Source organism: Galleria mellonella, unplaced genomic scaffold (genome assembly GCF_026898425.1).
Source record: "Galleria mellonella isolate WM207_F2 unplaced genomic scaffold, CSIRO_AGI_GalMel_v1 utg146, whole genome shotgun sequence".
NCBI classification, from domain to species: Eukaryota; Metazoa; Arthropoda; class Insecta; order Lepidoptera; family Pyralidae; genus Galleria; species Galleria mellonella.
Window position 1 is genome coordinate 5,047,104 of NW_026441999.1, and position 24,773 is coordinate 5,071,876.

The window sequence follows — 24,773 nt, forward strand, 5'->3', positions numbered from 1 at the left end:
CGATTTTATATGCGGGTTTAATTTGTACTTTCTATTTGAATATTTAAACTAGGTATATTTATTAAATAAATACACAGCAGTATCTAGGCCGATTCTAGGGGGGGGAGGAAAGGGGTGTCACCATTGCTAGCAATATACCCTATAGAGTTGACCTCCACGATTAATTTTAGAATTAATTCGTGTATTCATGGTGGTAAGTCAACTGATTTGACTTCATCCTCACCTATCATCCCTCACTGATACTTCGCCAGCATATATCGATATCATAGGAGAGGTTACCACTCTCTTGTAACCCATAAAAAATATTGATTCAAAGATATAATCGATTCAGAGTTATCGATGAAATTATGTAACGTCCAAAAAAACAGACATGACTGTGGGTACCCTCTTTTTTTAAATCGTTCCAAAATATATTTAAAACAAACTTTTTCTCTTCGTAATCTATAATTTTGAAGAGTTAGTCACTAAAATCGTATATATATAACAAAAACTTATAAAAGGGCTCATCAAAAACAAAACGTAAAACTTTTTGTATCTGTTTAGAATCTTAACATTTTTGGTGTACATAGTTTTGGTGTACATACACATAGTTCTATTAAAATCGTAAGACTAAATTTATTTTCAAACTTTTAAAAAAGGACTAAACGAATAAAAAAGAAACTTTTTATCCGTTTAGTTCTATTCAAATCATACTGCAAATAGTAGAGCAAAACGGATAAAAAAGTCCATTTTGTTCTACTGCCTGTAGTGTAATAGAACTAAATCGGAGAACTATACGGATTACCAGAGGGAAGCTTTGTAGAAAAGTCATTTCTTTGGGCACCTCTGTCCCATTCGTGTTTCTACCGAGACGCAGTTGTGTTTTCATGGATGTGTTTCGGTTTGAAGGGTGAAATATGGCAGCGAATTTACAGGGTACAGAGGAATAATACTTGAGTCCTCAGGAATGCAACGCATGGGAGGTATCATGGGCGAAACAGTATACTCTGTTATGTCCATGGTACTGCTCATGTCTATAGGCAACGGTTACCTCTTCCCATCTGATGGACCGTCAGCTTATTTGCAATTCTAAGTTGCATACAAAAAAACTATAAAGATATAATAGCTAATTCGTATGCATGGATTTCAGAAATAGGAAAATCAGTGACTAAAACCATCCTAGATAGCGTTTCAATATGAAACATACATACATATATACATAAAGAATGCAGCTGTAAAAACTGCATTCAATTTTGAAGCAGTATTTTTTTGCGTGATATGGGAACAAACATAAGACATTGAGACAGTCAAAATTTCTAAAAATATTGGCATATATAAGTGTTCTTAAGATATTAGTTTGTACTGCTATGGTACACTCACAAACGAAAATTGTATTTTTAGCTTTGTGTATTTTTTTTTTTATCATTTATGTTATTTCGCTTTTTTTGTATATGTATGTTGTAATTTGTGTGCTGTAAGTAATGCAAATAAATTATCTATCTATCTATCTATCTAGTTTTTCTTAAATATTTCTCATGTCTAATAACAATTTTATTATATGAGTAAGAATAAAAGGCGTGACATATATGTATGTATGTAATGATTGTATGATGATACAATAGCCAGTGACTGTATTCACGAATCTCAACAAGTTTCTTCGACAAATGAAATATGAAAACAGGAACGGTATTAAGCGACTTCGTGACCGCATTGTTTCTGTGACAGATTAATGTTTGTTTGTTTGTTTAAAATTATTTATCGTGCATCACATAGAGGGGGGAAATTTAATATATAATATAATAGAATATAATACTTTATTTGCTAATAGTAAGCATGCAAATTATATGAATAGAGACATTTTTAAGGTCACTAATTAATAAAATCTATATATATATATATATATATATATATATATATATATATATATATATATATATATATATATATATATATATATTCTTAAAGAAATAACTGCATAATTTAATCCGTTTATTATTGTTTAGGATTTGGATATATAAATGTATTTCTTAATATATAAATATCTAACGTAAATAATATTAAATGAAGTTATAAAAATAAGTATAATATATAGTTTGCATTCTAAATTAGCAGCTCGCCCTGGTTCCACTTAGGTAGATAGAATATAATATATATCCCATTTCACTCGCTGGTTATTTAGCTTACCATAGGTGAAAGAATTTTTTAAATCGGCTGAATTAAATTATCGTTTTTAAGTTTATCCATTATTAACAAACATATAAAAAATCCAATAAAATCCTGTTTATAACATTAATATAGATCGTGACCCTTCCTTTCCCGTGTGTGTCGTAAGAGTCGACTAAGAAAGGACGAGGGATGAGCAGCAACATCCCTCTTAAAACATCTCTAAAGCCTAACTGCGGTTGCCAAGCATGGCAACTACTGGCAAAACACCCATCATGGGAAAGGCTTATGTTCAACAGTAGACAGTTAATGGCTAAAATACTAGATAATGGGTGTGGCTTTAGGGCATTGAGGGGCAATGCCCTACCTTAAAAAGCTCAATGCCCTATCTTAAAATGAAAGGCCCCAAGAAAATTAGACAGATTTGCTTTTCGAAATCACTTAATTATGGCTTCTGCCCTACTAAAAAGTTCATTTGCCCTACCTTAAACATGGATCTAACTACGGCCCTGGTGTAGGTAATATATTATTCAAGTAGAAAGAGCGGCAAGTTTGCGCCTACTCAAGGGCCAGTGAGTTGGGACATTTCCTTAGCAACACAGGACATCCATCACGGTTCAATCGTCCGTGTAACGAACTCTACAACATGACTGTCGTAAAACAAATCTTTTTTGTCTAGTGAACTTCTCGAAGTTTCCTTTCAAGACCCCAAGATATTCGGGCTGTTTACAAATTAATCATGCGAACAGAGCCCGGACAAAATTACCAATGAGAGATGATAAATGGTTTCCAAAGTTCAGAGACAAATCTATTAAACTGGTTTAGTTAGTTCACTTTATAATGACAGCGAGTTGGTGTGCCAAGTCGAAGGACAAACCTTTTTTTATACGACACGAAAAATACACAGTCAGGGGGGAAAGGGATTGTTAGTGATGGAGACTGAGAATCCCATTGCTAGCAATATACCCAACCAGGTCGACCTCCTCGCGGTTCCCCCTGGAAACTATCATGATTAATTCCTGATGAATTCATCATGATGGGTTATCTGACCTGTTTTCATTCTCATCTATCACCCTTCACTGGTGCTCCACCAGCGTATTCCGTTAGCGCAGGCGGAGTTACCGTTCCATTTTCACCCATCAAAAAAAAATAGGGTACAAGCTGACAGGCAACCTGATGGAAAGTGGTAAAGATCACATATATACATAAACAACACTACAAAATACACTAAAATTATATGATATGGCTCTATGGTTTTGCCGTGTGGTCCCGGCATAGAATAGGCCACCCACTCCTTACCCATAAGTGTCGTAAGAGGCGACTAAGTAAATTTAGTAGTCGAAGGATGGGTAGCAGCCTTCCTCTTAAAACTTGGCCGAAAACTAACTGCGGTTGCCAACCCGCCTGCCAAACGTGGCAACTACCGGTTCCTTTATGAGGAAGGCTTTATGTTTTTAATGATAGTGATGCCTCTACTATAGGTGCAATTTAATGCTATATTTATTTATTAGTTGCATCCCACGACTCTACTCGACTGAATTAGTGCATAAAATATCCTGCATATTAAGTAATCATATAACTTATTCTTATAACAAATTGCATTCAAATGTGTTCAGTAGTTTTTGAATGATAGACAAACAAACATCCATCTATCCATCGTTACAAACTTTCTCATTTATTACGAATATATGAATAGATTTTAAACTTTATTGGCCAATAAAACTTGATACAAAAGGCGGGCTTAATACTAATTGCATTCTCTTTTGGAAACTACAGTCATACCCGAAGAAGGTAAAGTATAAAAAAAAATAGAAAGATATAACAGACATACATTACAAGCAGACACGACTGGGGGAAAGGGGTTGTTAGTCTCCTTTGCTATCAATAGATAGATAGATAGATAACTTTTATTACCAGTATTAAGAAAATAAAAAATTAAAACAATATAAAGAAAAAAAAACAATTAATGTTGCTGGTAATAGGAGCCGCCTCAGCTGTTGCTATATATGTACAGCTCCAGCAAGATGTACGCTATATAGGTAGCGCTGATTTTCAGGCGGCCTCTTAACTCCTTTTCATGCGTGCAGGTCGCCAATATCTATTTCTCGGATGGGAGACTCAACACGCTTAACAACAAATACATAAAACCTTATACTCTACCTTGTACAATATACCTTATCAGGTCGACTTCCAAGCGGTTCTCCCTGGAAACTATTGTGACTAATGTATTTATAGAATTCGTCACAATTGGCTAACTGACCTGTCTTTTCATCCTCCGCTACCTCTCACTAGTACCCCGTCAGTGTATACCGATGGCGCAGGCAGGATCACCATGCTATTTTCACCCATTAAAAAAAGCACAAACGACCATATGAACATATATTCCGCATTTCAAACCAAAATGCGATTATCCACTAACAACTTTTGCACTAAGCCTCCCTCTGGTGGTAAATTAAAGAAATAATCATAAAATCGAGTCTCAACTGATGGCGATACCGCATAAAATACAAACAAAATAAATATGTAATCAAACTGAAAGCCTCCAGTTACGAATTCGGTTAAAAAGGCAATCCGACGTCTAAATGCGTCTGTCTCTCTGTATTTGCAGCCACATCATACATAGTTTATCATATTTAGTTAAGACCCTTTTCCCTGTTACCCGTGTAAGGAGAATGTGACGGGACAAGGTTGTCCGCCGCCTGGGACCGTTCACCGTATTGAGTTGAGAAGGGTGCGTGAAATGTAAAATTTGGTCCAAACATTTTTTTGTAATATCAGCTGTGCTCAACTGTTCACTGCCAGTATTTGCCACGCTTGACAGGTAGGTTTTTTTTTAATGGAAGATAATGGTATGGTAAGCTCGCCTGCGCTATCGGTATACGCTGACGAGACACCAGGGTAGGATGACAGATGACGATGAAAGCAGGTCAGTTTGCCCATCGTGATTAATTCCACTAGAACTAACCACGATGGTTTCCAGGGGGAGCCGTGCGGAGGTCGACCTGATAAGGTATATTGCTAGCAATGGGTCAGACCCCATTACTTGCAATCGCTTTCCTCCCTGACAGGTAGGTTGACAACCGTAGTTTGGCTTTTAGTGATGTTTTAAGAGGTACAGTACTGCACATCTCTCAATCATTAAGTTCCCTTAGTCGCCTTTTACAACACTCATGGGAAGAGAAAGTGTGGCTTAATCTATGCCGAGACCTAAATGGATCCAAACATTGGTCTAAATAAAATAAATAAACAGCGCCATCTAGTGTCAAACTAATAAAGTTTGTAATATGGGTACTAGACCTTTGTTAGAAGTATTTTTTAAACAAATTCCAAAAGAAAAAAGTTCTCAGTCCACGTGAGTTTTTTGAGACCACTTTACAAAGATTACGTCGTCAATTCAAAACAGATTTTTACAATTCTATTTGTAATTTATAACATTCGCTCATACACTGATACCACATCCCATTTTATAATAATTAAAACTAAAATACAGTGAGAATACTGATCAATTTTAATCTAACTAAACTACAATTTTTGAAAGAAGAAATACTGCGCTTACCCTAAATATTTTTTTATACAATTTAGAATGGCAAACAAGCTGACAGCCCACCTGATGAAAAGTGGTAACCGTCACCTATAGACATGAGCAGTACCATGAACATAACAAAGTATACTGCTTCACCCATGATATCCTCCATGCGTTGTCATTCCTTTGATTTGGTTTCGTTGAGGACTCAGGTGTTATTCCTCTGTACCCTGTAAATTCACTGCCATATCCCACCCTTCAAACCGTAACACAACCATTAAAAACACAACTGCTTCACGGTAAAAACACGAATAGGACAGAGGTGCCCAAGCAAACGAATTTTGTACAAAGTCTACCTCTGTTCATAATGATGATGATTAATTGATAAAACTGAACAAAACTTAATAGGTGCCTGTCATAATCAATATTCTATTGTTGTGTATAATATTTGAGTCAAGGGTTTATGAGCTTCCGATTTTGGGTCATGACATATAAATGTGCAAGGTCACAATTCTAAAGGTTTCCAACACAAAAGGCGAGAATTTAACTATTCTCTGCAAAAATGGTATAGAATAGAAATCCAATAATGTCGATGAAAAATTACCTATCTATTGTACAATAAATCGATATATATATAGTAAAAATTTCATTATTGAGCCATCTTTATCAATCAATACATCAATTAATCAATACCTGTAATAAAATTGTAACTGGGCCCTGCCTGTATTTTTTTTATACAACTTAGAATGGCAAACAAGCTGACGGCCCACCTGATGGAAAGTGGTAACCGTCGCCTATAGACATGAGCCGTATCATGGACATAACAGAGTATACTGTTTCGCTCATGATAACCCCCCATGCGTTGCCATTCCTGAGGACTCAGGTGTTATTCCTCTGTATCTAGTAAATTCACGCAATTCAATTTAAATTAGTACATGAAAGATATATAAAAAAAACTATTACAGGGGGATTTTATAAACGCAATAGAACCCAAAACAATGATATTTAGAATTTTTGTCTGTACGCTTGTGCACGCTAATCTCAGAAACGGTGTAACCGATTTGAATGCGGTTTTCACTAATGCGTTGCGGTTTAATCCACTTAACATTCAGTGTTTTATTTCAATCGGTACATATATAAAAAAAGTTATATCTATCTAAAGAAACACATGTAAAATGCTATAAAATAACCGATCAGTTGAATTGGCTAAAACTTTACGTAGGTATCAGGTACGTAATTAAGGGAATGATATACAGGAATTCTATCGACCATTACGTTACATTAGTTGCCTCTTACGTCACCCACAGAAAAGGAAGAGGTTGTCCGTTCTATGCCGGGACCACACAGCCAAAGAAAGGTACATTTAATTAAAATTACAGAGTACTTAAACATGACTTTGGGACTCAGTCCATGGTGTTGTCTAACTATAGAGGCGATGGTTACAACATTCCATCAAAAATACTACGTATAGAGTAGTTTATAATGCTATACTCGTACTTGTCTATACTTGCTTGTACCTGAGGCCACGTCAGAAGCAACAGTGACCTAGAAATTCATGATACCAGATGGCGCTACTTCCACGTAATTTCAATAATAGTATTGCTATTATTGTAATGATCAGTTACGCTAGCATGACTGTTATTGCTAAAAATATGGACCTAAATATACATAAACAAAATTGTAATATATATGTATACTAATATCTATATATATTTTTTTTTCATGGATGAAAATGGAATGGTAACCCCACCCGCGCTATCGGTATATACCGGTGGGGCACCAGTGAAGGATGATAAATGAGGATGAAGCAGCTCAATTAGCTCACTGTGATGAATTCAACAAGAATTATTCACGATGGTTTCCAGAGGGAGCCACGTGGAGGTCGACCTAATAGGGCATATTGCTAACAATGGGGTTGTCAAACTCCATTGCTAACAATCCCTTTCCCCCCCTATCTATATATTTACGTAGTATAAAAGAGCTACAACCACGAATTTTCGGCTGAAATCTCCTTTATGGTCCTAAATAAAGAAAAGTTACACAGGGCGTGAGAGGGAAGGTTTCTGCGCCGTTGAGTTTGTTTGTGACCGTTTTAATATTATATATAATTCAGTAAAAAATAATTTTAAAAGGAAGAAATATTACTTTAACAATATGTACAGAGGTAGACTTTGCACGAATGTCATCTGATTGGGTACCAGTGTCACATTCGTATTACTGCCTCAAAGCAGCTATACTCGCAGATATACTTTGGCTGCATTTCGGTTTGAAGGTATAGATGTAGCAATTAAATTACATGGTAATGTACATAGAAGCATAACAGAGAAAAGCTTATATTTTTGTACATTTGTAACGAATAAACTCAAAAACTACTGGATATTATCCCTGATTATCATCATCTATATATAATAGTTATATAGTAACATATCCGGCTCAAAGGATATCCCTGTCAATCCAACGCGGAAATGCCGCAAGTATCATGGGGACATTTGGGTCGGGTACGGATCATGAATACGACTTTATTTTTTTTTATACAACTTAGAATGGCAAACAAGCTGACGGCCCACCTGATAGAAAGTGGTAACCGTTGCTATCGACATGAGCAGTACCATGGACATAACAGAGTATACTGTTTCGCCCATGATAGCCCCCACGCGTTGCCATTCCTGAGGACTCAGGTGTTATTCCTCTGTACCCTGTAAATTCACGCCATATCCCACCCTTCAAACCGAAACACAGCCATGCAAATACAACTGCTTCACGGTAGAAACACGAATGGGACAGAGGTACCCGAGCAATCGACTTTTGTACAAAGTCTCCCTCTGACTGATCATTAATTTTTTTTTGTGATTAAAACATTATTACATGTTAGTTATTTACTGTATTATAAATTCGCCTTTATATTATAAATAAATATTATATTTATGTGTAATAAATGAATATATAAACAAAATAAAAGCATGAAAACTGAATATAATTTCTACAGAAGTACTAATGTAAATTTTTATACAAAGTCTCCCTCTTGTTAATATACAAGCTCGTTGCGGCAACGTAATTTTGTAATACGTGGTTGCCTTCTCATTTACTTAATTAATAAATTAGATTGCTTTAATGTGCTCTAACCACTGAACATTTAAATAACGGAATACGGAATGTATTCCGCAATATAAATTCTAATATATAAAATTCTCGTGTCGCGGTGTTTGTTACCAAACTCCTCCGAAACGGCTTTACAGATTTTTATGAAATTGTGTGTGCATACCGGGTAGGTCTGAGAATCGGCCAACATCTATTTTTCATACCCCTCAATGATAAGGGTGATCTACCCTTAAATATATTTTTTTAATTTTTTTTGACAATTTTTTTATTTATATTTTGTTATGATTTAGAATTGAAAAATACATACAATTTCAAAGTTTCACGTTTTTACGATTAACCCCTGTTTTTTAATCGCGATTTTTATATGCCGCAATAGGGTTACAAGATGGCGATCCAATATAATAATTGTAGTAGGATAAATTTTCATGTATAGTTCTAAAAATAATGTATATGGTAAAACAACGTTTGCCGAGTCAGCTAGTAATAATATAAATATTTCAAGGGACGTATTCTATTAGGCGTATTATTTCTCCACAGTTGGATTTTTGTATCAGCTATTAACTGTCCACTGCTGAACATAGCCTCCCCAATAAGGGGGGTGTTGTCAATAGTTGTCACGCTTGGTGAGCGGATTGGCAACCGCAGTTTAGCTTTTGGTGATGTTTTAAGATGGACTCTGCTGTCCATACCTCCACCATAAGCTCCCGTGAGTAAGAGAGAGAGCAATTAAAGCTACGGTAACCGCTTCCTATCTGGTGGGCCGTATGCTTGTAACTTCAATGTTATACAAAAATTATATGGTAGTAATTAAAAATTTTACATTTCATAAAAAACGCATTATAATGATAATTATATTTAAAATACTAGCTTTTGCCCGCTCCTTCGTACGCGTGAATTTCAGAAGTAAGAAAATGAGTGGAATAGACCCTTCTAGATGGTATATTAAGATTTTTTTTTTATATAACTTAGAATAGCAAACAAGCTGAAGCTAAAGCATATACTAGATTTTAAGATAGACCTTCAAAAATAACTGTGAAAACTACATCCAATTTGGTGCAGTAGTTTTAGCGCGATACCTGAATAAACATACATACAAACAGACAAAATTTCTAAACATTATTATTTCGTTTTCAGATACTAAAATATTATTTTTTAGAAACTGGTCTTATTAAAACCTCTCATAGCATATATTCTTCAATATTTCCCATGTACAGACATCATCTAGTTACTCTATTAAAAATAGAGAAATCTTTATTTTTTTATCTGTGAGAAAAAAAAAATTAGGCTTAATAAATATCTAAGTACCTATAATCGGAAAACATGACAAGGTACCTTCCTACTTTATACCTAATATTAAAAAAAAACAGTAATATAAAAATAAATATTTATATATAAATACTTAAGCCACATTTCTGTGTACTCATCAATTATTCAAACCCGATTCACTTACTTTGTTTATATCGATTTGCCGAAACGAATTGAGTTACCTCCAATCGAAATGTATAAGGTGTCATTCGAATATAAATGGCATCGTAAAAATCAACTTTATTATCACATTAGTAATGTTTAAATTTGAATATATTAATACATGTAATCTTTGAACCGAGGCAGGTGTTACAAGAATAGACAGTGTACCCTTCACACGCCAATATAAACAGAAGAGAAACCCTCCCCAACTAATTAGTTCTAACCTAATTAGCTCGTCCTTCTTCAACTTGCGACCTTTAAACGTAATACACTTTGTTAACCCTAATAAAATTTCACCAAAAAGAAAAAACTGTGGCAGAATATAGTTACGTCTTTGCCTAATAAAAAAAAAGTCATTTCTAAAAATTAAATACTCACTAAAATTCCAGACAAATTATCTTTTTGAAGACTAGGCAGCATGGTCTCCGACCTTAGCCTGTTCCAAACGGAACAAACGTACTAAAAAAAAAAATTAAATACTCACAGCGGTGGTGGACACGACGAAATCTGTAATTCACAGTTTCGAAATTCAAAATTCACGTTCGATTTCTATCGGCGCCGTTCAAATTTCGGATGTTACCGAATTTTTTTTTCTATGGAGGGAACGTCTACCTCCCGCGAGCGAGCGAGCGACTCTGTGGAAAGCGGTTGCGCGGGAAAACGGTTCTACTCTAATGGTCTATGTTACCGTTAAAGGTTACTTTATAAATTTTATTAAATAAAATGATAATTAAAATTTTCATAGAGTAACAAACACTTTTGTATAGTGTAAGATTTAGAATTAACTTATTTATTCACAACTATTTATTTAAATTTAAATACAATAAATTAGTTTTCAATCACGACTTTTTTTTTTTATTAATTATATTTCACACCACTAGAAATCATAATGTTACTCGAAATATTTATAGTAGATACAGACTGCCACTTAAAATTGCCACTAATGTACATTTTATTGATCTCCTGATAATGCTACTAATCACGTGAGAGTGGCGCCATCTGGAGTCAAGTATTATTAAAACACCTGCTTTATACATGATTGCCTTTGACTTTACATATGCATGAAACAAGTGCCAATCACGTTTAAATTAAATTACATTTCATACATGATTTTAAAAATTGACGCCCAGACTTCTCTTGAACGTTTTCTAATTAAGCTAGCTTTTACCGGTTACTTGGTCCACTTGACTGGGACAAAATCTACCTTATGACCTTCTCTATTCAGTATCGTGTTATTAAAGTTCATTATTCATATTCATTTTGAGTTATACACAAAATCATTCCCAAAAAACTAAAAACCTTTATAAAGTCCTTCCTAATTATGGTATTTTTAACAGCTATTAAAACCTTACAATATATGGAAAGTGGGGAGAAAGGGATTGTTAGTAATGAGATTTAATACGACCATTACTAGTAATATGCCCTAACCGGTCGATCTCGACGCAGTTTCTCCTGGAAACCATCATGGTTAAATTTTGATGAACTCATCACGATGGGCCAACTGACCTGCTTCATCGTTATCTATCATCCCTCACTGGTGCTCCGCCCGCGTATACTGGATTAATATATATACATACATACATACATATATACATATATATATATATATATATATATATATATATATATATATATATATATATATATATATATATATATATATATATATATATATATAATATAATATATGTATGTATAGGTGGTATTTAAGTGATAGATTATCATCATTTTTCTACCTTTATCCTAATTATTGGTGAATTAAAGAACATTAAAAACAAAGTAAAACAAAAAAATTATATATATTTTTTTTTTATACAACTTAGAATGGCAAACAAGCTGACAGCCCACCTGATGGAAAGTGGTAACCGTCGCCTATAGACGAGCAGTACCATGGACATAATAGAGTAAACTGTCTCGCCCATGATACCCCCCATGCGTTGCCATTCCTGAGGACTCAGGTGTTATTCCTCTGTACCCAGTAAATTCACGCCATATCCCACCCTTCAAACCAAAACACAGCCACGCAAACACAACTGCTTCACGGTTGAAACACGAATGGGACAGAGGTACCCAAGCAATCGACTTTTGTACAAAGTCTCCCTCTGGTAATATATATATATATATATATATATATATATATATATATAAATAGATTTATCACAATAACTAACAGCTTTTAATTAACTCGTGTGTTTTCTATCACATTATATCATATTATATAAATATAAATAACAATTTAATGATCAATAAAACGTTAGTCTTGTAATTCAATAATTGAAAACATTATTATATAAACTGACCGTGTCGGCCATTTTTAAAGATGGCCGAAAGACTGCAGCCCGCCGCGAATAAATAACCCGTCCAGTAAAATTCTCGAGCCCTTTTTTTATGCAGGAATTTTGCCTACAACTTGATAATTTTGTTTTTTAACCAATTTTGAAAAGATAGTATGTACCAAGGACTAAAGGGCGAATAAAAGATAAAATCATCTTAAAAAATAATGCAAATTTATTTAAAACTGATTTTTGCCCGCAACTATTTTTTTTATACAACTTAGAATGGCAAACAAGCTGAAAGCCAACCTGATGAAAAGTGGTAACCGTCGCCTATAGACATGAGCTGTACCATGGACATAACAGAGTATACTGTTTCGCCCATGATACCCCCCATGCGTTGCCATTCCTGAGGACATTCATTCAGGTATTATTCCTCTGTACCCTATAAATTCACGCCATATACCACCCCTCAAACCGAAACACAGCCATGCAAACACAACTGCTATATAGTTGCGAATGGAACAGAGGTATTCAAGCAAACGACTTTGGTACAGTCTCCCGCTGGTAATATATATATATATATATATATATATATATATATATATATATATATATATATATATATATATATATATATATATATATATATAGATTTATCACAATAACTAACAGCTTTTAATTAACTCGTGTGTTTTCTATCACATGTCGCTATCTATCTCAAACTGTTAATTTCGGATCGCAGCTGCCGACGCGGTAGACCGTTCAATCAATTCCATAACACACGTACGGACAGAAAAAGTATGCCACTAATCTGAAATATAAATAGAAAATAATCCTTACTAATATTATATATAAATATACGGACACTCACGTTATGGAATAAGCTCTCTGCCGAGGTTTTCCCAAGAGACTACAGCATGGGGTTCTTCAAAAGGGGGTAAAGAGGTTTCTTCAGGATCGGCGATGCGCGCGTAATACCTCTGGTATTGCAGGCGTTCATAGGCTACGGTAACCGCTTACCATCAGGTGGGCCGTATACTTGTATGCCACCTCAGTGGTATAAAAATTTATGCCACCTCAGTGGTATAAAAATTTATACCACCTCAGTGGTATAAAACAGATTAACCAAGCAATATGAAATTTATTATATATGCATCTTTCTCGATTAGTAAACATATCCCGATCACGCCGACGAAGTCACGGGTAAAAGCTAGTATCATTGTAAAGAGGCAAGACTAAATTTTTTGTTTGTAATGAGAAAACTAAAAAAATATTTATCCGATTCTTTCATATAAAAAAAACTACATTATCAGAGAGCAAAATACATAGGCTGTGTTTTACTTAAAAAAAAAAATATGTAGAAATCTCTTATCTATCTACCCGTGTGGAGCTGAAAAGAGGAGTAATTAAAATGTGTATGTCTGTGCATATATTTATTTATATATGTGTATATACATACATTGGTATCTACATAATAGTGCTCCACCTATCCTGTACCTCTTTTCTCAACGTCTCTACCCAAAAATTGTCTGGAAAAGATTACTCAGTGATAAGACTGGATTTCGAATCACTTCGCATTACAATTAACTGTATTTTGATAAAGGGTGCAATAAAGTGTATAATAAACAAATCAAATTTAAAGCTCTCTCTCTCCTCTCTCTCTCTCTCTTCCTTCTTACTTTCCCTACTCTTTCACTCTCCCTCTCTTATAGCGTGATATAATTTTCTGTCCACTCCCAATATGCTTAGCACAATGTAGATATGAAGAGCATTACATTCATTATTACGATTTAAACGAAAGCTACCTCTGATTGCACCATCAAGGATTAAAGTCGTAAGCATATTTTTTATGCAACTAAGCAAAATATAACTCCTTTGTTGCCAGAACATAAAAAGATGAGGAAAAATAAACTACGAAACATTATGTATGCAAACAAGTGTACCGCGGTATTATGAAGTTTCCCAACCGAGTAATTCATTTATACAAGTACACGATAAAACTGAGTTACTCATATAATAACATGGAGATACATATATATATATATATATATATATATATATGATGATGTTACATATGAGTCGGATTGCTAGTATTGTTTCGGTCCGAAACATAGATGCAATTTATATATTTTCTTTATTATTTCTTAGCATTAATATTGTATAAAAAAATATTATAAAATATTAAGTAAGGAAAGAATCAGGTTTTATTTAATCGTAGTTTCATTTTATAAAAATTCCCGAAATAACATTGTCCACGTAATAAATAACTTGCGCAGGTGAATTAACATTCTTCTTGGACTATTCAAGTATTACATAGTTTGTGAGTCAATATAGTAATTCTATTACTGTTTACCCATAACAATTTTCAATATTTTTACTGCGTTACATTTCTGTTTTTCCAAAAGTTGCCTCGGAGAGAATGCTATATTTTTTTTTATATACAACTTAGAATGGCAAACAAGCTGACGGCCCACCTGATGGAATGTGGTAACCGTCGCCTATAGACATGAGCAGTACCATGGGCATAACAGAGTATACTGTTTCGCCCATGATACCTCCCATGCGTTGCCATTTTTGAGGACTCAGGTGTTATTCCCCTGTACCCAGTAAATTCACGCCATATCCCACCCTTCAAATCAAAACACAGCCATGCAAACACAGCTGCTTCACGGTTGAAACACAAATGGGACAGAGGTACCCAAGCAATCGACTTTTATACAAAGTCTTCCTCTGGTATATAGCATTAAGTTCGTATTTTGTATCAAATATTTTTATATAATATGGTCAAAAAAGAATAAATAAAAAAATCTTACTAATATAATAAATTGCCGCGTGGTCCCGGCATAGAATAGGCCACCCCTTCCAATCCCGTGCGTGTCGTAAGAACCGACTAAATGAGGGCGAGCGATGGGCAGCAGCGTCCCTCTTTAAACATCTCTAAAACCTGACTGCGGTTACCAATCTGCCTACCAAGCATGACAACTACTGGCATAACCCCCAAGAGGAAGGCTTGTTTAGCAGTTGACAGTTAAAGGCTGATATGATGATGATGATGATGAATATAATAAAATTTTAACTAGATGATGTCTGTATATGACAGATCACATTTGCATTAAATGCTTATTCCATCATTTTTTATTTCTTCTTTCTTTTCTCATACCTTCTTTTTCCTCAGTCGGGGAATAAATCAAACATATCAGATACATAATATCGTAGCATTGTTACGTAGCAGCGCTACGAGATTAGTAGTCAAAAGTACTAAGGCGGTACAAGCATTTTGATTTAACGTATGAATAGAATGTTCATGTATGCATATAGTGTTACACAGCGTCGTAGCACTCGTAGCGCTTCTACGATGTCATGCTACGACATATAATGCCACGAGAGAACATGATATAATTGAATCAGCGATTCTGAAAGTGGCTTACTGGTTTCTTTTAGATCTTAAATATTTTTTAACTTGCTTGAAAACTTTATTATTATATGTATAATATATTATATTATATGTATAAACGCTAAGTAACCTGTAATTGCAATATTTATCTTATTTATTACCATAAGAAAGCTGAAATCCATTTAACTCTCTTACGACGAGACGCAAAATCATATTGAATTATTTAATCTTACTAATACTATAAATGTATGCGTTTGTTTTTTTAATACTACTATGGTGGCAACAAGCATACGGCCCGTCTGATGGTAAACGGGGTTACTGTAGCTACAGACGCCTGTAATACCAGGAATGTCACGCACGTGTTGCGGACCCTTCATTCATCATTTTAACCCTTTACTGTCCAAAGCTGGAGATAAGACTCCCACATAAAGGGAATTTTGCCAATAGTTGCCACGCTTGGCAGGCGAGTTGGCAACCGCAGTTAGACTTTTAAAGATATTTTTGGGGGAACGCTTCTGCCCATCTTTCTAACATTGAGTTCCCTTAGTCGCCTTTTACGACACCCACGGGAAAGGAAGGGAATAGAATGATCCATCCATTCTATTCTATAACACATGTCCCCAACGACGGGTATGTAATAATATAAATAAAAGATAAATGAAAGAAAAAATAAACAGAACAATATTGTACCTGAGAATAATAGAACACAAAACTGATACATATGCGAGGATGTGGACGGTAGCGTACAATAAAAATAATACTATGCCGAGTGACTGTGGTTCTTCGACAAACCAGAACTGATTTAAACTGAGGACAAAAATTGACGGAAATTTGAAATAAATCAGTAAGATCGTTACAACAAATGGGAAAAAATGAAATGAAAAATGAGGAATTAAGGAGACATGGTAGTAAAGAGTGAGGAAAACTTAGAAGGAAATAAAATTAGCTAAATAACCTGGAAATTAATAAATAGTCTCTAGGGAAAGCCTCGGTTCGAAAATCGTTCCACTACCTGAGTGTTCACGAGACGAAGCTCTTCTAAATCCGTATTGGACGTAACCATTCTGGTTTTAAGGTGTGAGGATGGTTTCCCTGCCGGTGGCGGGTGTAACATAAGCTTAATGTCGAAGAGTGCTTCAGAACACAATCTGTTATACCTCCTGTTATTACCTGTTAGCGACTTAATGACTTAATGACATGACCTACTTGTACAACAATAAGTCCATTACCTTAAAGTTATCTTAAAAAAGATTGCTCTCAGCAATAAGACCGCCTCACTGTACTTATACAACTGTATCGTTGTGTTTGTAAATTGTCTTGCTTATTTCCTATATTGTATAATGCAAATAAAGTATACTCATTCATTCATTCATTCAATCGTCATGATATTTAGTACACACATATTGTACTCGATGAAAAAGGATATGGGATACATAATATCCCGGTTACGTAGACCAAGTCGCGGGTAAAAACTAATAATAATATAAGAAAGCGAAAGATTTTGTTTGAATCTCTTAAAAAAACTAGTCGAATTATATTTTTTTACATTTGATAGCTTATTTCTTGAGGCATGTTATAGACCATTCAATATCACAATTCGACTACAGGTGAAGCTGCAGGATACACCTAGTAGTTTTTTTTTATACCACTGAGGTGGCAAACAAGTGTACGGCCCACCTAATGGTAAGCGGTTACCGTAGCGTATGAACGCCTACAACGTACGCGTTGTCGGCTCTGAAGAAACTTTTTTACTCCCCTTTTGAAAAACCCCATGCTGTAGTCTCTTGAGAAAACCTCGGCAGGGAGCTTCAGTTTATTGAGATAAATATATTTAATATGGTTTTAAAGATATTTTAAATATATTTATAATATATACTACGAGCTACTGATTTTATAGGGTGTTAAAGACATAGTCTTGACCTGCTTAGAAAAAAAAAAAAACAATTCAACGATATTACATACATACAAGTACATACATATTTGTCACGTCTGTTCCCCATTAAGGTAAGCAAAAACAATGGAACGCCAATTCGAATAAACCTCTTTTGCTTCTTCCACATTCATTAATCTTTTCATACACGCTCGCCGGTTACGGGTACTTTTAATTTGGCCCTTCTTCGGCACGTCGCCTATTTGGTCGAAACATGTCCGTTTAGAGCGATTCTTACTTAATAATTGTCAGACAGTCACAATTGTAGCCTGATCTTCAAACTAGGATATCCTATGTTATGAGGAGCCAGGTGACAAACATCTGGAGACATAACCCAGGACATCAAGTCTGGAAACCAAACCTCGGACCTCGTTGCGCAAAGCTATATACCTATCATTATGCCACAGAGTTCTTATTCCAATTCTGATCATAAATTGTCTTTTTTTTTAGTACATATATATCAGACTATTACTGTCGAAGTATTAAATCACGAATCTGATCTAGACCAAACAGGGTCTAACTCTTTACACGTACACATAAAAGAAGCTTAACAAGTAATTAACTAGTAGAAAATGTTACCTACATTCATAGTCTGTTAGTATTGGTGTGGTATAAGTTACAAGCGGGTGACGACAAACGATGACCTTGATGGTGCAGCGGTTTACAATTCTTTTTTTATGAATAATAATAAAAAATCGAAGACAAAACAACGACTTGAAGAGAGACTAAGACTAATTAAATACTACAACGATTCAAAAAAGACATAATCGACGATGACAGAAAAGGAGAGTTAATCTGAAACAAAATTAACTAAGTAAAAAGTACAGAGAGAGAAAGAGGAAAACAAAGAGAGAGAGAGTAGTATCAAAACAGAGAGATAAAAAGAGGATGACATCGGGTCAATTGACCTATCGTTTTCATCGATTTAGAATGGAGACCGTGTACAAGATGACAGGGCGTTGAATGCCCTTCTTCTTCCTCTTCCCAATAAAATGACTGGAAATGGATGCGTACAATAAGTGAAGGATCACATATGAGTGGGAAGCATTAAGGTAGGTGAAAAGGCTCAGTAGTGAAGAGATATATTCTAACAGTCGTTTCTACCTAACAGTTTACGTCATAAAATTCTATCTTACCATCCAGTCATTGCGACTTCAATACCGACACATTTCATTATACACGTTTTAATTCCTTAAATAAGTATTACGCGTGCTATGTTATTTCTATTGTATATAAACCAATGTATTTAAAGTACAAAATATTAATAAAAATACACAAACCACAAAATGTTAAAAAAATTGTGTGTATAATACAGTTACAAATATTGTGAGCAAGGGGAGGCTTATCTCTGAAAAAGATCTCTTCCAGCCAACTCAATAGAGTGAAAGCATGTAGTTAGCGGGCAGCAAAAGTGTATAATTAATTAAATGTTTGAATTAATTATACCCATACCAGTAACAGTTACATGCGTTGATAAATTGATCTTGTGATAATTATATTTGATTAGATAACCAGATGAACTTTGTATTATTTACAACGCCATCTATTAAAAGTAATCCGAAGTAGCGATTCCAATATAAAATTATCTATTTCAAATTTTCCAATTTTTCAGGTTTACTAGGCAATTATAAAGTTACTAGGGTATTTCCAAAGATTTTTTATTCTTTTAAACCACTCCTGTATTATAGCTAACAAAACAAAAAATATATTTATGCAACTTAGAATAGCTAACAAGCTGACGGCCCACCTAATGGAAAGTGATAACCGTCGCGTATAGACATGAGCAGTACTATGGCCATAACAGAGTACACTTTCGCCCATGATACCGCCCATGCGTTGCCATTCCTGAGGACTCAGGTGTTATTCCTATATACCCTGTAAATTCACTGCCTTATCCCACCCTTAAAACCGAATCACAGTCATGCAAACACAACTGCTTCCCAGTAGAAACACGAATGGGACAGAGGTGTCCAAGCAAACGACAAATTGGACAAGCCAAGACAAGATAATTTATATATATAAATAGTAAACATCTTATCCGCTAATAGCGTATCCTTTGTACCACACAACAGACCTATCACGATCACGCACAAGGTAAACATGACACAACCTTTCCCCTTTAATAGTCGGTTGCAAATGACGTCATTTTCAATCAAAGTGATATAGTACTTTTGTATTGACAAGTGGCGTCCACGCAATGGTAAAGAGGGAAGGGATTGTCAGTGGAGGCTAGTAGCCCTATTGCTAACAATATATCCTGTCTGGTCGACCTTCACGCGGTCCTTCTTAATATCTTAGTTAATTATTCATGATTTTTTTTAACACAAGGAGCAGACGTTCATGCGTCCCATCTGATGATAAGTGACTACTGTCGCCCATGAGCATCCGCTGCAGGCCTTATAAAAAGGAATATGCTCTCTTCTTAAAGGTTACAATGTAGTCCTAGTCCTCAGGAATGGCAACGCATGGGGGGTATCATGGGCAAAACAGTATACTCTGTTATGTCCATGGTACTGCTCATGTCTATAGGCGACGATTATCAGTTTCCATCAGGTGGACCGTCAGCTTGTTTGCCATTCTAAGTTGTATAAAAAAAATAGTATCGATTCGGAAGTACACCTGTTAGAAGTTGATACCAAAATGTGGATGGAAGAAAATGCCTTAAAAAAAATGGAAAATGGACCACCACTCGTCTAGATGGTTGGATTGGATTTGCCATGATAAACCAATAAAATTGGCTTCATCTTCATTTATCACCCCTCAGTGGAACCCCGCCAGTGTGCTGACTGCGCAGGTAGGATTTATCCACATTATAAGTGTGCATATATATATATATATATATATATATATATATATATATATATATATATATATATATATATATATATATACATACATATATATGTATATGTTGCAGTCAAAACTCTTAACCAATCAAAAGTACTATTAACTAACAAAATCAGTCGAAAGTACTTATGACCGTATGCTTTAGTCAGTAATACTTTTGACTAAAATAACAGTTAAAAGTACCTAACCTAATCTAACCTAAACGCAAATTAGCAGACAAAAGTACTAAAATAACCAATAATTTTCAGTCAAAACCATTTTTGACGAAACTGTAAAATATCAACATATTCCACTCATGCGGATGAAGTCGCGGATAAAAACTAGTATAACTATGTTTACTTACATTACATAAAGTTGTGAATTACGTTGATACTTCACTTTACGATCATAATATCCCACACCGCTGTATGTCAAACATAAATTATGACTTTATTTATTATTGGGTACTCCCCGGCGACTTTCATCTACCGTATAGAATTACTTTTACATACATGGTGTAAAGAACAGGTTGGCAAAAACTGTAACAGTTAATTCTGAACATTATTCGGAAGACTTTGTACAAAAGTCGATTGCTTGGGTACCTCTGTCCCATTCGTGTTTCAACCGTGAAGCAGTTGTGTTCGCATGGCTGTGTTTCGGTTTGAAGGGTGGGATATGGCGTGAATTTACATGACACAGAGGAATAACATCCCAGTTCTCGGAAATGGCAACGCATAGGGGGTATCATAGGCGAAACAGTATATTCTGTTATGTCCATGGTACTACTCATGTCTATAGGCAACGGTTACCACTTTTCATCAGGTAGGCCGTAAGCTTGTTTGGCATTCTAAGTTGCAGAAAAAAATTATTATAAATAGTAACCTTATTTATACTATATCAAATAGTACGTATATACCAAATTTCACGACTATTAGCCGAGCCGTCGAATGAGACAGTCGTAGTCTCACTACAACCAACTCTTATGGGAAGTCCCGTGTCCAGTAGTGGGACATTAGTGGGCTGCTAAAGCAATATATATAACCTACTCCACATAAACGTATTACCACATAAATGGCACGGTGCCTGGGAAAGTACTCGTCAGCGCAAACAAAATGTTGTCAACGCGGCATCAGTACTGAATTATTCAGGTGCGTTTAATTTATGAACACCCAGCAAAAGCTCAAGTGTTTATTTTGAAATCGATAGATATTTTGCGAAGAGCCCATTCTAAATGTATTAGTATAATCCTTTGAATTTACAGGGTACAGAGGAATAACACCTGAGTCCTCAGGAATGGCAACGTATAGGGGGTATCATGAGCGAAACAGTACACTCTGTTATGTCCATGGTACTGCTCATGTCTATAGGCGACGGTTACCACTTTTCTTAAGGTAGGCCGTCAGCTTGTTTGCCATTCTAAATTGTATAAAAAAAAAAAAACAAAAATTGAAATAAATGGGGTTAAACCCGAGTATTATGCAGAATAGAATAGACCATCTCTTCCTTTCCTGTGGATCTCAGAGGCGATTAAGGGTAATTAATCGTGTCGAGGAATGGGCAGCAGCGTTCCACTTAAAACAGCACCAAAGGCTGCAGTTGTGGAACAGATTTTTAACATATTCGTTATTGGATCAGTTTTTTTTTAATGGGTGATAATGGAATGGCGACCTCACCCGCGCCAACGGTATACACCGGCGGGGCACCAGTAAAGGATGATAGGTGAGGATGAAGCAGGTTAGTTAGCCCATCGTGACGAATTCAATAAGAATTGTTCACGATGGTTTCCAGGGGAAACCACGTGGAGGTCGACCTAATAGGGCAAATTGCCAACAATGGGGCTGTCAAACTCCATTGCTAACAATCCCTTTCCCCCCGTTATTGGACCAGTATATTGATATTGTAACTATAATATATAGATATTGCTATATATTATCCATCACTAGCTCTATAGAAAGATCTTTTAAAGTAAGGATAGCAATGAAAAAAGATTTTCCACCATATCGAACAATGCTAGATGAGCCCCCGGCCATTGGGAGCAGCCCAAATTTCGTGAGCTCGGCTATCCCTCTAAATTCTCCATCGTACCTACCAATCGCGAAATGTAATGATGCTAGCATTTATACGGTTATACTTCTGTATATCTATATTAATATTATAAATAAGAAAGATTTTCGGTTTTAAAAAGATATCTACTCTTTTTTTACAATAAAGTGTCAATTAATTAATATCACATAATAAATACAAATGTATTTATACATTTTGAAAAGTTCGATTGTAAAAAATATATAATTTTAATTACAAATGAATTCCTATCTATTTTTTAATGTATGAAAAATACAAATTCAATTTCTAATTCCTTTTTGAAATCAACTCAAAAAAAACCTTAAAATATTTTATAATTTAGTTTTAGCGCCATCTATACAATTTTCTTTACATTGCATAAACACAGACAGACTGTTACAACTTGCAGAACTCTAGCGACTACTTTACATAAGCAGTTCGAGTAATAATTCCTAGATGGCGCTACAATAAAAATTTTAAAAATAATCAAAAATGTAATGAAATAGATACCATATAAATATTTTAATTTAATTGTAAAAATATTGTATTTGTAAGTACTGAACTTATATAAATATAGGTATCCAGACCTAAGTTACAAGTTACATATCAGGAATTTCAAGTACTTTTTACACTTATAAATAAAATTCGTAATATAACTACTCTATGCAAGCATTTACGTTTTTAAATTGAGGCTAGTATAATTTCACTCAACGCGTATTTTGACTCTCAACGTTTCATATTCAAATTAGATTGAAAATATTTGAATTTCGAACACTATTAAATTATCTCCGCGAAAATGAGTTGTTTTTCTATATAAAAACACTACAGCTTCAGTTGTCATAAAATAAGAACGATTTCAATTCGATAGTAATAAGAGTACATATCTAAAAATTTGAAAATCGCTCAAAAAATAAATTACAAGAATTGAAATTCCTCAGTTAATTATAACAAAAAAAAAATTACTTACCCGAAATAACGGCATTTGCTTCATTTTGGGCGTTATTATGTTTGTTTTCTGTCGTGTCCTTATTTTGTTCTTTCTCATCTTTGTTCGTTTTCGCTTCAGAACTAGTGTTGCAGCCCATTTTATTGCACTTACGTGTACACTAATCGTACACTAGTGTAAACAGCGCAGTGACACTACACTTGAGTTGGTATATTAATAAAAATTGTACACTATAACATAATTGATGACATCGATGGATCTATTATCTGAAACAAAAGAGAATCAATTATGAAGCAATTATATGAATTTGAAAATAATTTGTAACTGATGAAAATGGAATGGAAATTTAGATACATAATGACACCATCATTATGACGTCATCGACTATACTAACATTAATATTGCAAAGATTATTAATATTGAAAATTATTTGATTGTTTATTTGTAATGGATAAACTAACAATAATTAAAAATTGTGTCCCACAAAAAAAGTCGACTTCAATTATGGAAAAGCCAGTAATTTTACCTAAAAACTGAACTACTAAACCGATTTTGATAAAACTTCTATGGGACTAATTTACAAATTATTATAGGATATTTTTTCAGATAAAAAAGGAATTTTCCAAATCGGTGTATAAATGACGATTAGAAGCAGTTGTATTTGCATGGCTGTGTTTCGGTTTGAAGGGTGGGATGTGGCAGTGAATTTACAGGGTACAGAGGAATAACACCTAAGTTCAAGAAATGGCAATGCATGGGAGTTATCATGGACGAAACAATATACTCTGTTATGTCCATAGTACTGCTTATGTCTATAGGCAACAGTTACCATTTTCCATCAGGTGGGTGGTCAGTTTTTTTGCCATTCCAAGTTGCATAAAAAAACCTTTGTGAAACTACAAGAAAACTATAGATTTTATTACAGATTAGGTTTTAGCATATATAAAATGATTTTAGTTCAATATCACAATTTTTTTAAATAACGTAAATGTTGAAAATTGTTTGTTTCTTGGAAAAAAAATGAAAAATAATTGAGAATTTTGTTTGAAAATTGCTACACTTCGGTATGAATGAACGCTCTTAAGGATCATTTACGATAAAAGGTTTGT

General features: G+C 34.6%; 1 protein-coding gene across 1 annotated transcript in view; it reads right to left on the reverse strand.

Moving 5' to 3' along the window:
* The window catches only part of LOC113515297 (uncharacterized), a 220,175-nt gene that overhangs the window by 150,504 nt on the left and 44,898 nt on the right, over window positions 1-24,773 (reverse strand). Inside the window, exon 2 of the mRNA XM_031908406.2 lies at window positions 23,686-23,930. Coding sequence (XP_031764266.2) covers window positions 23,686-23,803 — 118 coding nt within the window. The 5' untranslated portion in view covers window positions 23,804-23,930. The remainder of the gene's footprint in view (window positions 1-23,685; window positions 23,931-24,773) is intronic.